We start from the raw sequence: 15,067 nt of genomic DNA, 5'->3' as shown, positions 1-15,067 counted from the left end.
GCATAAATAAACACTGACAAGAATTGCTCTAAAACGTCAATACTTATTTTATTCCCAGTGATTTTAATTTTCTTTATACTTTTCTGTGTTTTCCAATTTTTTTATCATGTGATTATTTTTTTATAATCATTTTATAAAATGTTACTTTAAAAGATAATACCTAGAGAATAACATGGCATATAATAGATAAGGTCATTTACGTAGTGCAATGTCTAAAAGTAGATAGAAAAAAAACGATGTAGAGATGGAAACTTCGCCTTCTCTTCAGTGTCCCTTTGTTGCTATTCATCCATAAAGTTCCCAGGTCTCTGCCTACCATTTCTTGGAGCCCTTATAGATTATATATATATTTCAAGTTCTTAAGTTTAAACAACAGCTTCAAGCTTCTATACAATCATAGCTTTTCCCCTGAGATGTTAACAAACGATCACATGACTAAACCAAATTTTCATGTGTTATATTCTTCTTTTCTTTTGATACATATATTAGCAAGTAGTAAAAAAGTAGCTGGATGAGAGAATTATTTGTAAAATTATTAATTTCTGAACAATCGAGAAGTTGAATATATGGTTTTTACACCATGAAATGATGAAATTTAAGTATTAGTGGGTTTCTTAAAGTTAAAATCAAACTACATGAAAATAACATAATTGAGAATTTCTTTCTCTAGAAAAGTATAAGTCCCTTATTCAAGATGCTTCCTCTGTTTCACCATTCCCCACGGAATAGTGTATGATTTCAATCCATCCAGAGATGAAGAAATAACCCTGATCAACCTTATTATTAAGTGGTAATGGATAAATGCTATAAATTTTTTTTATTTTTCTTTTCTATAATTTTTTTATTTAGTTTTTTAAATAATTTTTTTTAATTTTTTTAAATAATTTTTTATTTTTCTTTTCTATGATTTTTCTTTTCTATAATATTTTCACCATATTATTCAACCACACAGCATATACAGAAAACTGTAATCTGATGAAGCTTATTTGCCAGAATCCATAATGCTAGAGAATGTTACGCTAATCCCATGGTTGATGGTTGTAGTCCTCTGAAGGATATTAAAAAAGGAGAGACTGTGCTGCCATATAGTAAGAATAAGATGTACAAGACCCAGGATTGTTAAATAAAACCATTTGTTATTTTCTTTGCTGTAACTGTCACAAGATAGAATAAATAACTGACTTAGAACCAGAAGACCTAGGTTTGAAACACAGTCCTATTTTGGTAGTTACATGAACTTGTCTACGTTACTTAACTTTCCACACCTTTAAAACAGGTATTGTTGTGAGGATTTAAAAAATATATATAACGTCTGTGTTTTCCAGTGTGTGGGGGGGAAGTAGATTCAATTCTGGGGCTCCATGTCCTCGAAAATCCCATTCAGGTCATTTGGATGGCCTAGAGCAGCTGGATGGAGGAGAGTTAATGAGGTAAGGTGTGGGAATGAACACAAAAGGTTTCTTCAGCTCAGGCTCAAGGCTGTGGAACACGCCTTATCTCTTAGTTGAATATAAGTTTCCAAGGAAGACTTCCTGGGAATTTTCAGTGGGAGTCAAGCCATGAGAATTCAGCCAGATAACCCGATCTATTAATGGAACCCTTTTGCCATGTTACTACCCAGTAATACTGTGGTTAGAGTGGATGAGACCCAACCGAAATAGAGCTGGAAGCAGGTGCGGATTGGTAAAGCAATGCTCAGCCAAGGGCCTGTTGGACCTCTGGCGTGATTCAGTGTGTACCAAGAAATGCCAAAGGCAGATCTTATTCCTGTTGTACCATTCTGACCAAGGTGGCCCTGCCCAAAAGGAGAACTGTCTAGTCACTAAAAAAAGAAATGGCATCCTCTTGACAATCGCCTGTTCCAGCACTACTTCTCCTGGAGATAATAAGCAAGACAGCTGTGGAGAATGTGCACATGAATATTCTGCCTTGGTCATCCGAATCATTCGAGCTCAGACGGAACAGTGTCTCCTCCTATGTGTTCTCAGCACATTAAGACCTTAGAAATAGTCTTCCTGGTATCAAGTTCTATAGGGAAATTATATTAACTATATTTTTCAACTAGAATGGTTACACTGCCCCTTGTATACATGAAAGGCCCTCCAAAGTCCTGCAGTTAAAAAAAATCTCACTTTGTTAAACTAAACGTATTTTAAAAGGCAATATTACCTGGTAGTTAAGAATGGGGGGTTCTGGAACCAGATTTTGTAACTTATGGTCCTCCACTTACTAGTTGTGTGAGCATGGGCAAGTTAATCTCTCTGGCTCAGTTTCTGTACCAGTGAAATGGGAATAATAATTTACCTTCTTCATGGTATTTTTGTGAAAATGAAATGAGCTAATAAGTGCAAATAATTGAGAACAGTGCTTGGAATACAGAAAGCATTAAATATATATTAGCCTTTATAATTTGTACAATTAATACATGATGGTTAAATATCTAATTGTTTTCTATAACACCTAATTGTATCCAGAGGAACCTGTGTCTCATGGAATAGAGAAATGCTTGAATAGAAAAATTTCCCTTATACCTGAAGAGAAGTCAGCATCCTCTGTAGCACAAATGGCACAGCATAGAAATCAGAGTTTCAGTCTCCAATATCAATTTATCCTAACTGGGTCTGTTTCCTTATCTATAAAAGTAAGGTCATCAGACTAATTGGTTCTTTCAGCAACAGCAGTCTAGGATTCTAAGGAAAAAGCATAGCAATTTAAATGGCAGCCCCTACCCAGTCCTGGCTCCAGCTCGATTGCTCTTAGGTGCTACCTTTTAGACACCACACTTAGATTTAAAGCTGCTATTGCAAGACTTCTGGTTAAAGAGCTGGTTGCTGCCCAGCAAGATGGAGATGAAAATGGCCTCTGCCACCTCACCCCAGAATGCTGACGCACTCACAGTGGACTCTAACTGGCAGCAGTCATGACAGCAACGGGCTGCCACCTGTGCCATTTCAGAGGGCCTTTGATCCCCTGTCTTGGTTCCTGGCACCAAAGCTTGGGCATCACTCTTGTTTTCCCTATTGTGGTCTATAGTGCCCAGAGGGAGCCCAGTCCTGTATACTAGTCACTCTGCTTGTCTTGAATCTTGCCAGCTCTTTCCAAAGGCTGAATTCTTCTAGTCTTTCTCATTTGCACAAAGCCCCAGGCTATAATTACAATGCAGATATCCATCTGTGCTCAATCTTGTCCACACATCTCAAATCTGAACCTTACCTGTTGAGTCTGTCCTGTCTCAGCAGGAAAAGGGCTGCTGCTTCTGCCCCTGAATATACTGCTCATGCCTCTGTTTCCCCCTAGTTTAGTATTTTGGATTTCTCTAGAATGGCAAATGGCTATGCTAACTTACATTTTATTTGTGCAAACATCCACCTATCCAGCCTTCCAGTATTTATTAAATGCTTCCTACATCCAAGCACTGTTCTAAGTTCTATTGATGCATATTGAACAAAAATAGATATTTTCTCTGTTCTCATTTAACCCACATTTTAGTAAATAAGAAAGGACAAATAAATGAACAAGATTATTTTAAATAGTGAAAAGTACTATGAAGAAAATAAAGCAAGATGAGGTTATAGAATATCCTGATGGGGAGAGGGAAACTTGGTGAGGGGGGTCAGGTTAGGCAACTTGTGGGAGGGGATACCTGAGCTGAGACCTGAAAGACAAGGAGGACCCAGCCGTGCAAAGATCTGGTCTAGAGTATTCTCCTGGTAGCAGAGAAAACAGCCAGTGCACAGACTCTATGGCCAGAACCAGCCTGTGACAGAGAACAGGAAATAAGGCCAGTATGGCTGGAGCAGAGTGAATAAGACGGAGAGAGTGGGAGATAAGGCCAAAAAGGGAAGCAGGGCCAGATGTTGCCAGGCCTTGTTGGCCAGGATGTTTTGATTTTATTCTTATCACAATAAAAAGTCATGGAAGAATTTTAAGCAGAGTGTGACATGATAAGCCCATCCTTCTTCCTGCGGCTGCAACAATAACTATAGTATGTGTCCAGTAATACAGCAGCAATTCTCAAGCAAATCCTACATTCTGTTTGCTCACATTAGGGATATCAAAGTACTGTACCAGAGTAGAAGTTAAAATTATAACAAATCCACCAAAAGATATCCCTGCTGGCCTGACTTACACTGTAATTTAATAAGTGAGAATTTCACAGGTGTTAATAGCTCTAATTAATAAGAAAAACCTCTTCTTTTGGGATTTGGCAGTAATAACGGCTCAAGCAGAAGCGCCGTTTGAATCCTCAGAAACTGAAATAACATTTTTTACAAAAAAAGAATCATTGCTCACAGTAACTAACTCGGCCTGGAATATAAAAGAACTAGAAATATAAAGATGGTTATCTTTAACAAATGTCATTCTATTATTTTACATCTCTTGTCAATACAGCACTTTAAAAAACTGCATTAGAATGAGTTTCCAATTGAAAAAAGTAAATTCCAAATATAGACAAAATTAGCAACCCCGTTCCTTGCTATTGTAATAAATGATTAAGGAGGTGTTAAAAAGATAAAGCAGCAGAGACTCTAATACTGACGGACATCCTTCTCCTTTTCACTAATCTTGTATTTTAGAGTGAAGGCCTGCAAAGGGAAGTTGATTCTTGGTATATTCCCGATAAAAATGTATCTTTCTAGAGTTAGCACTTGGGAAAAATCTCTTTAGCAGGCATTGCACATAAACTTATGCCAAGTTTCTCTGTACGTTTAAAATTGGAAAAGTGCATGTGCTCCTGACAATAATGTTCAGCAAACGGACTGAGAGCAGATGAAGTACAATCACTAATAGACAGGGACGTTCAGTAATTAACATCCTGACAGCTCTAAGCACCTCTGTGATTAAAGATGCTTGGAGAGAACACGAATGCCACCAAGAGCAGGCCAGACTTTCATACTCATGTGTTTACTTGAGCCTGAGCTGAAATCCGTAAAGAGAACGGCCTCTGTTTCATGGAGAAGAAATACAGACTGGGCCTCCTCTTAAATTCCCCACACTCGGTTTAGATGACTCTTACCTTCAATCTCTTTAAAACTTGGATTGAGGATACTTTTTAATAGAATTATTCTCAACTTACATCACACATGGATAATCGTTCTGTCTTCTCCAATATGCTGTAAAATCCTCGAAGTCAGAATCATCCCTATTGCTCCCCACTCAGCCATCATACAAAAATTTCACACAGTACATGAGGGAGTGAAATAAAAACTAATTTTCTTCCAGCCTCGTTCCCCAAAGATAGCTACTATTAAGTTTCTTGTTATTTCCCTCATATAAAAGTTTGGGCACATACAAACTTTTGTGTTACACACTGTTTAATCCAAAGAGTAAACTTTAGAAGAAATAAGGATGGATAGACAGAATTTTAAATCTTTTCTGGTTCAGGGCAGTCTATAAATAAATAAAATAATTATAAATTACTACAGAATAAGTGGTGTCATAGACATTCCAAGATAGATACAATTGACCTCCACCTGCCCCTCACACCCTCTCTGCCTTCCTGGACTTCAGCTAGTATTGCATTTGGGTGGCAGATGCAGTTATCCAGGCATAAGCCTAGTGAGTCCAGCTTTGTCTCTAATACTGATCCCTGGCCAGCTCACTCCATCTGTCTGGGTCTGTTTCTGCTACTATAAAATGAGAAAGTGTCCTCTAAGGTCCCTTGAGTCCAGTATTGGAGTTGATAATCAAGGAATGATAAATACAAACACGTAAGCCACAGCCAAAGTCTGAGATCTGTATCAGGAAGAAAATCACAGACACAATGAGTGTAACAGATTACTGGGAGAATATGGATGCAAATTCGATCAAAGCAGTTATTTTATTATTATTATTTTTATTTTTATTTTCTTACCAATTTTCTGGGCTATAATTCATAGGAAAGTCCACGTCTTGTTTTACTACAGAGATGCATCAAGCAATATACACTGATCCTAAAGTTATCTTAGGATACATCAGCAACCCTTCAGAAGTAGAACCAATCTACATTTACTCATTTCTCATCAATGCACATGGCCTTAGCGCCAGCCTCAGAAGGCTTGAGAATATTTTTCTATTGTCAAGAGTTACAGATATGTTCAATTACATCAAGTAGTTATAGGGTCACAACTCAGGTGACTAATATCTTAATTCTCATTTGCCACTTCAGTGGCAATTAGCTACCTACCAGGGAGGGGGTCTTCCTGGTCAGACCATATTTGCTATTCTGTTTGTTCTGCTCTGTTCTGACCATGTCCTTTACCAGGAGCACAGATAAATATCCAGGGGAGTGAGAAAGCAATGAGGGAGGGACTAGGGAGAGAGAAACAGGTATTGAGAGTGGGTAGGACACCATCACAGTTAAACTTCCATTTGGCAATTTGATTGCAAGCTGAAAATCCTTGTTCTAGGGCAAATGTGGGAAAAGGGAAGTGGCGTTCACAAGTATCTTTGCCAAATGTTCTTTCCTTTTCTCTCAGAGGCAGAAAAGATGAAGATTAAGAGAACAAATTTAGAAGTTAGAGAGATATGGGTCCTGCCACTACTAGACAATTACCTAGTCAATTTGAGCCTCCATTTGTTCATTTATTTAAAAAGAGATAGACAAGGCAGTGCTTATTATTATTATCATCATGTGAAAATATAGGTTACCACAGACTACCTCCTGTGAAAGACAGGATCCTTAGAAAACAATTACAGGTAAAACTGAGAAAATATACCCTGGCAAAGGAGCCATTCCTTACCTGAAAGGAATTCATATAGCGAAGGGATGGAGGCAGTGTAGCATTATTCCTCGATAATATCAACAGCATTTCCAAGCAGGTTGCAGATGGCAGGGTTAGAGAGTGGACACTGATGTCACTTCCCCATGAGCTGGCAAGCCTGAAACACATTGATATGTGAAATGCCATAATTGCATCTGGTAATAATTATTTCAAAAAGTCTGATGTAGAGGAAAACTTTCAGTTGTGCAAAGAAAAAGTAATGTACAAGAAATAGGAATAAAATGATAATACTGTAAGTTCAGAGTCCATGACATTTTATAGTGTTTTGAGTATATAACAGAGGGATTAGGCAATTTTTTTCAGGTCAACAATATTTTACATTCAAAGTTTCAGAGTCATGTGAAATGCAGTCCTCTTTTGAGGAGTCAACTTGGAGTTAGGAAGAATGATACCTCACACATCGAACACTTCCTATGTTTTATGCCCTATTCTATATATAATGTTTGTTCAACCCTCAGATACCCTTGAAATAGAACTATTGTTACCTCCATTCTACAAATATAGAAATTGTTTCTGAGCTGGATATGCCCTACGGAATATCCAATTCACTGATTTTCAGATTTTTAAAAAGTGATCACATTCATTCATCAAAAATCTTGTAAAAACTCTTGTTTATAATACAAATGAAAGTAAAGCTTCTGTTAGAAGGGAAAAAGTTGGCAGGGAGCTCTCTTCACCTTCCAGAGTGGCCTGTGAAGTAGCTCTGCTACATGCTGTGTAACCTTTTTGAAAATCCTTTCATTTGAGAGAAGAGGAAACTGAGGACTAGAAAAGTAAAGGGACTTGTCTGAGATGAGGCAGATGTTTAGCAAATGATATGGCTGGGTCTGAAATCCTGGTTTCCTGACTTCCTACATGGTGCTTAAAGGGAAAAATCAGGACTTTATCATGAGAAAACAAAGTAATAAGAATAGCATAAGTCTTACGCGATCAACTCTTCTATTTACAGTACTTGATTATTTCCTGCCTGTGCCCCCACCAAAGTATTTCTTAAAAATCAGTCCTGATTTTTAAAGAGATGTGTGTGTGTGTGTGTGTGTGTGTGTACATTTGCCTTTCTATAAATTTCTCTCTGTAAAGGTGCTTTTTAACCAAGTCAGTGGTGAATTCTGGAAGTTTAGGGACCATCATAGGTCGTGGGCATAATAGATTTACCACTTTATATGGTTTAACTGTGTCCATCAGGTTACTTATTATGCTGATATATTTCTGATGTGGGTTGCAGAGTTAACTCTTCTAGCTGGACTGGGATAGGACACTCTCCACATTCCTAAAAAATGGTTTGTTTCAGCAAGGGCACAGTTTCTGTCTTTCTGGTGTTTTAAAAATCATTATTTTATATTGATTGGCTATGTTATATTCTTTCTGCTTCAACTAACTGTATAACATTCTCAACATTTCCCTGGAATGGAAATAAAAATCTTGCTATCTTTGGTAAAACTCAAATGTAGTTCAGCAGAGGCTCCAAGCTCATTTTTCTAGCACCTTCCTTATGCCCTCCATGAACCACAGTTACTTTCTATTCTCTAAACTGCACTGCACTGCACACCCTGTGTCTTGTCATACAGTGTTCTCAGCCTGGAAGGCTGTTAGCCTTCCTGATGCACTTCTGTCCATCCTGCAAGGCCCACTTACTTATCAGTTCTTTGGAGACACTCTTCTATTTCCCTTATCTGAATTAACTACTTGCTGAATACCATACTTGTATCTATTATAACACTTAGCACACCTTACTCGTATTCTTATTTGAGCTGTGTCTACATCTCCAACTCATCTAAGATCAGACACGAGCAACCATAGCCTGTGGATTCCCCTAATTTTGCAGTCTAATGTAAAAAATAAAGATTAAATTGGTGATGTTTTTCCTCAAAACCACCCAGGTGTTAGCCTTCCACTGGCTAAAAGAAATATCTTTTTTTTTTTCCACTTATAATCACGATAAGTGAAAAATTGAACATATTTGTATGTTCAATAAGCAATTTAAGTTTTCTGAATTTATACCCTCCATCCCAGCAACCACAATAGGGTTCATTATTTTCATTCTGAACTTTTTAAAAAGTGCCCTGGAAAGGCTTTTGCTTTTTCCAAATTGGAGCTCTTGCAGCAAAGGTCACTTGACACTGCCCTGGACTGTGAATGTCCTTTGAGAACTCATCTGTGAATCCTCAAAACCTAACCCAGGGCCGACATGCTGCAGACCTTCCTCAGGGTGTCCCCAGATTAAGTGAATACTGCAAACGGGACTGGGGCCGCTGGAGCTCATAATTAAGGAGCCTAATAAGTAGGGATCACCTTTGAAGCAGTGTCACTTTGTCATCATTTTCAACCCTTCTTTTGGTGGTAATATATTTGCAAGATAAAGGAAAATGGAAAATTACAGACATAAATATTTTTAGAACAGAGCTATTTTAGTTTATTATGGCTATAGTATGCTCTCCGTAACAGATGCTTAAATTTTATAAGTTTTAGGATTTAGGTTTCTTCTGACTGTTGCTCAGACAGTGGGCCAGGTACTTTATTTATAGTCATTGTCTCTAATTCTACAGTAGCCCTGAATGGCAGGCATTGCTCATCTCATATTAAAGATGAGGAAACCAAAGGTCAGAGAGGTTAAGTGATTGTCCACCATCATACAGCTGGTGGGTGATGGAACAAGGATTCACTCAATTCAGCCCCAATCCAAAGCCTGTGCTCTGCGCATTATATGACACTTATCTTTCAGGACACTACATATATCATCATGATCTCCAAGCGAACCACAAGTAACCAAATCTTCTAATGCCTATTTCTTCTGTATGTTAACTCCTTAGCTTGTAAAATATACAGTTAAGAGTATTCTTGTTTTTCTGTAAGAACTAGTTTTATCTTTCTTAAAGCTGATACTTTATATATACAGATGGACATGGGAAAATACCCATATGTCATGGTAAACAAAATAGTTATATAATGAGAAAAAAGGTTAGGCAATACAATAAATATAAATGGTTATTTCTATTAGAGGGAAATAATAACCTTTTTTACATTTTCTTCTTTATATTTTTTATTTTAAAGTGGTATTTTTAAAATCAGAAACAAGTTAATGATGTAGATGAGATTTCTGGTATAGACAAAGTAATGTTTAAATACTGCATAAAGGTATCAACATGGTGCTATGGTATGATCTATCAAAAAGGACATGAAAACAGAAATTAAAATATATCAGCACTGCCTTGTCACCCATCAGCAAGTGATCTTGGACAAGCACTCTTGGGCAGGCCTAGTTTCCACATAAGAACCCGGAGTTCATACACAACCTATCCAACATATCAGACCACTAAAACTTATACAAAAGGACATTCTACTAATGATAGTCATAAAGACAAATTACTTATACATGTTATTCATGTCTGTATGTAATGATAAACATTTGCATGGTATGTGAATCGAAGATTGGCATTTTAAATCTAATCCTTAAAGTATTCTATGATTTAACAATTTTTATTCCTATTGAAGCTCAGAAAGGTGAGGAATGTTATCCTGATCACACAGTCAGTGATGGAAAAGAAACTCAAGAATGATCCTCATTCTCTTTTTACTATGGTCTCATTCTCTTTTTACTATGCCATAAACAAGGCAAAAGCACACTAGATATTTTCGAACCAGTTCTATCCAATAAAATCAAACCTATTCTATACATATAAATGGGGTAGATTTTAGATATCTTAGAACACCTCATTTTTTAATAATTTGAACTACCCTATTTCTGAAATTAGACAACCCAGCTGGACCTAATATGGCTTAAATTCCTAATATTCATCTTGTCCTTTCCCACAGTGTATTTTTTATTAGCTGCAGAACTTATTTTTTAGTGTTAAAATTTATAAATTTTCTCTATAATTTTAATCACATGAAACATTCATATATGTAGACCAAGAGAGAAATTAATATATGAAAATAGTTGTTTTAGAATGGTTGAATGGTGGGTAATGTGTCCCCAGAAACTTGGTTAATGTTTTTACATTTAAAAACAAAATTAGAACAAAGAAAAGAGAGCAGGAAGTAAAGAGGGAGAAATGGTTTGGTATACTTAAAATTCAGTTTATTTTAAAACAGTCACCAAATTCATTATGTAGAACTTAGGTCATGTGTTGATTAAGTCAGAGGTGATTGAGAATATCCACCTACGGCTCAAATATCAGTACAAATTTCTGATAATGATATAAACATTTTAAGAAACATAGTATTATAATAATCAAAATTTGGATTATTTATGGTATTTCTTGCAAAGATATCATAGACTATTAGACCTAAATCAGTAATCTGCTATAAAATCAATGAGAAAAGTACTTCAAGAGGAACAACGAACTAAACATCAATTGAAATCTCTTTCTGTGACTTTTAAAGTTCTGGGAGAGGAAAAGTTTTCCTAGGAGATCAGTACTGTCAGCCAGATGACCTTAGTCTAAGAGACCAAAACGCAAGCAGAGGACACACCATCCTTATTTCTAAACTTTCGCCTTGACAAAATTCCCCAGAGAAGTAACTATGGCCTATCTATTTTTATAGAGGCAAAGAGAAGGGGGAAAAAAGTCACTTTCTATCACTTCTAACAAAAATGGTGAAATTGAGAATGAATCAACCACCAATCAACATCAAGAAAGAACTTGAGAAAATAGAAAGGTGATACAGTCTTCTAGGGCATACAGAGGTTGTTTAATGAAATAGGTGAAAACAACAAATAGAGATGATATAACAACTCTACCGAAAATTAAAATATTTCAAATGAGTTCAACATAACTATATAAGGAAGAAAAAATAACACAGTATAGAAAAGCTCAAGATAAAAATATTTAACTTAAATTTCATGTTTCTCATATTTTAGTAGTTGATTTGGACTATTCAGTCCTAGAAAGACCTAAGAAAGAACCTACTAATGATGTTAAAATATAATATTTTTATACCTGTGGATTTTTAAAATTCAGTGATAAGCCCATCAATTTAAGCTCTCAAAATACCAAACAAGCAAAGATCACAACATAGTGCTAGAATCATTATAAACATACCACTATTTAACACATAATTTGGACAAGGAATCAAAATTTTAAAAATTCTTATGAAATGTCGAGACCACAAAATTCTGAAACTAAATGTATGAGTGTATCTGTCATGATAAACCATATTAACTCCATATATTAAAATATTTTGAAAGTACCGATTCATAAAAATAGAACCTGAAACACATACATATCACCTAATACTTATACATTTCAAAATAAGGTTCATAAAGTAATGAACAGTGTTTCTTTGAAATTACAGTATTTTCTTTGAGAGTTACAGAGTTTTTAAATCACAAGTGTCAGAATTGTTCTTTCTCTTTGAATTAAACGGCTCTTGAGAGAAAAACCTTAGGTACACAATTCCTGAAAGCCATGGCTTTCAAACTTTACCCATAAGACCTATGAGCTTGTGAAGGCAAGACCACTCCCATATATCAGAAAGTATGGGGAAAAGTGTTCTGCTTTAAGATACCAACAAGGTCACCTCAACATTAAGTGTATTAAATTCATGCCAAAAAATAAAAGATTTTGCTTTTTATAAATGCCTGTATTATAGCAAGATACCAGTTGTTGACAACATAGGAATTAAGACTGGCAACACTTTCATTAAAGGAGAGATCCCACCACTATGTGCATGCCTGCTAGAAACTTCACAATAAGAAGTGATATCATTAGAAATATAGTAGAAGTCCATCTAAAGTGACCAGCTATTCCTTCAGATTTTTAAAAACTTTTGTTATAGACAATTTCAAATATACAAAAGTATATTTGGAAGAAAATAAATTTAAAACCCTATTTTGTACCATATCCAAAATTAAAGATGTTTTAAAGACATATATGTAAAAAATAAATCAATAAAAAAATTTCCAGAAAATTTAGGAAACTACAACAATCCTATAAGCCATAAGGGTTTTATAATGATAAAAAATTGTATTGTTAATAAACAAAAAAAAGTTAGAAATCACAGGCAGAAGGCAGAAACCTCTATGATAGAAAGAATCCCTATATTTTTATAAAAGGAAGACAAAGAACGCAAATTCATTTTTTAAAAGGCTTTCAAGTAGTGATTTCTAAACCATTTGAAGGTGATAGGTCTCTATGACAATATAATTAAAACTATGGACTCCCTTCCCAAAATAGCATTCATTTATTATACAAAGAAAATTTTGCACATACTTTTGAGTGTTTCTCAGACCACCCAATTCCCCAAGCTCACTCATGCCCTCATTTCATATAAATAGAATCATACAAAATGTGGCGTTTTTCATCTGGCTTCTTTCACTTAACGTGTTTCCAAGATTAACAGACCTCAGAGTAAGAACCATTGCTTTTAGGTTAAAATCTGACTTCTAATTTACTATTTTCCATAAAATATTAAAAACAGTTCCATTTAAAACTAACTATATACCATAATGTTTGTGTTAGCATATTAATAAGCGTAACCATTTAGGAAGTTTTCAAAGAGCCTTTAAAGAGAAAGTCTCCTGGCTCACATTTTTACCAAAGTCCGTTACAAGGAAATCAGCTGAAAAGGAGGTTGAGAAATGTACTTCTAGTTTTTTAATCCGAGTAACTGGAAGTCAACATATGAGGGCTGGAATGTAATAAAGCAGATCCACTCTAATAATATTCTTATACATAAATCTCACACTGAGCATCACTCGATGCTTATCCCTGTCCCATCAGGTGGCCAACTCAGCCAACAATTTCATAATCAACACTACCCATTATTAAGTCCTTTGCCAATGTGGATGTAAAATGTTTATGATGCATGAAGTACAAAGCAAGAGTTTAAGACTTTTCTTCTTTTATGATTTCTTAGGACTGGTGAAACAAATAGGTTTTCTTCATTTTTCAATTCAAATCGACTGACAGTGACTGCATTGAGATGTACAGTGAAAACATGTTTGGTCTCAGCAGAAAAGAGAGGTATGATGTTTTGGAGTTCTACCAGCCCATGGCTACAGAAGGGGGTATATCCTATTGTCTGTACCCTATCCGACCCTACTCTCCTCTGTCTTTATAGAATACCATCATTTTCCAGTATCCCTGGCTTCTCTTACACCTCTTCCTAAGTCTACTCTCAGATGGCTTTCTCTTGGAAATCCATACACCCTTCCTTTAGGGCAGGTGACAATGGTGTAACTCGGTTCAGATGAATTAGGCCCAGCCAGACTTGGTATGTAAGATATTAGTAACTGAACTGCATAACCCTAAGTCACAAGTGATTCTCTCTGACCCATCTGAAGATAAATTTCAATGATAAAAATTCTGTCCTTCCATGACGAGAAATGAGAATCCAAATCTCAAGATCACTAGCCTACTCATGTTCCCTGTGCAAGAGTTCTTGATTTTAGAAAACGTCCTCATGTTTAAGACTTCAAACTTTTCATGAGGTTACATGTCAATGTAACTCTGGTAGAGTGAAAACCCAGCTGGCCACACCCATTTCAGGTAAGAGAATCAGTTTTGAAATTATCTTCCACAGAGAAAATTCATGTCTACCAACTTAAATTCAATTCCCCTGTAACAGTGTGACTCATGTGTACCTTAATAAATATAAACATATAAGAGCTACCAGGTCAGGCCTGACAGTCTCCTAAATTTTATATCTATCATTTACTCATTAGCTGACCCTAAAGAGATCTGATTATAGATACTGGCAAATATGCTTTAAGGTTTTATTCAAAGATTTTATGGAATAAGAGGCATCCCCTGGAGCATCTTGAGTCAAAGAGGGAAGTATTTAACTAAATTTTTCTAAGGTAGAACCAAATATTGTTAAATGGAAGCGTTTGGAACCTAAGAGGAATTTCACCGAGACCTCCAAAGTCTATGGTTTTTAAAAATATTATTAAATATGTAGCTTCTCTTTCCTTGCCACTACACTCTTGAAATGAGGTATTTCTGATGGTTGGCTTTCAGTATTCTAAATTCGGTCCATTTTGTAATGGCTATTCTCAATATTTGGTACCAAGGTATGAAAGATACACTTAAAATGTGGGTATTCATCCCTGTCTGGTGTATGTATGTATAACTGAGGGTGGGGGGCAGGTCTTAAATATGAGCTTTTCAAGAAATCAGTATTCCAGAAAGATTTTAGAATTCTTTACAGAAACTGGAGGAAGGTAGTTAAGTACTTGAATTTACCAGTGTTAAGAGAGCTAGAGAAGCTAATATGCCTGGTTTTTTAAAACAGCAATACATTTTACTGTGAAAATAAAAATATCATTAATCTCTGAACTAATTCGTACTATAATGAGAAAT

At 35.8% G+C, this 15,067-nt stretch overlaps 1 protein-coding gene across 6 annotated transcripts in view; it reads right to left on the bottom strand.

The window, feature by feature from the left end:
• UBE3D (ubiquitin protein ligase E3D) overlaps window positions 1-15,067 on the bottom strand; it is a 129,919-nt gene that overhangs the window by 49,709 nt on the left and 65,143 nt on the right. For 5 of the 6 annotated variants that reach the window (XM_039852993.1, XM_039852990.1, XM_039852989.1 and 2 more), the window contains exon 9: window positions 6,723-6,861. In XM_039852993.1, the coding sequence (XP_039708927.1) occupies window positions 6,723-6,861 (139 nt within the window). Of the gene's footprint in view, window positions 1-5,816; window positions 6,454-6,722; window positions 6,862-15,067 lie in introns of those variants that run through there. The other variant, XM_039852988.1, reaches the window with a different exon arrangement.

The sequence above is a fragment of the Pteropus medius genome, unplaced genomic scaffold (assembly GCF_902729225.1).
Source record: "Pteropus medius unplaced genomic scaffold, Ma_sr-lr_union100, whole genome shotgun sequence".
NCBI lineage: Eukaryota > Metazoa > Chordata > Mammalia > Chiroptera > Pteropodidae > Pteropus > Pteropus medius.
Note: the sequence above shows the minus strand (reverse complement) of the source record. Positions and strands in the feature narration are given on the sequence as shown.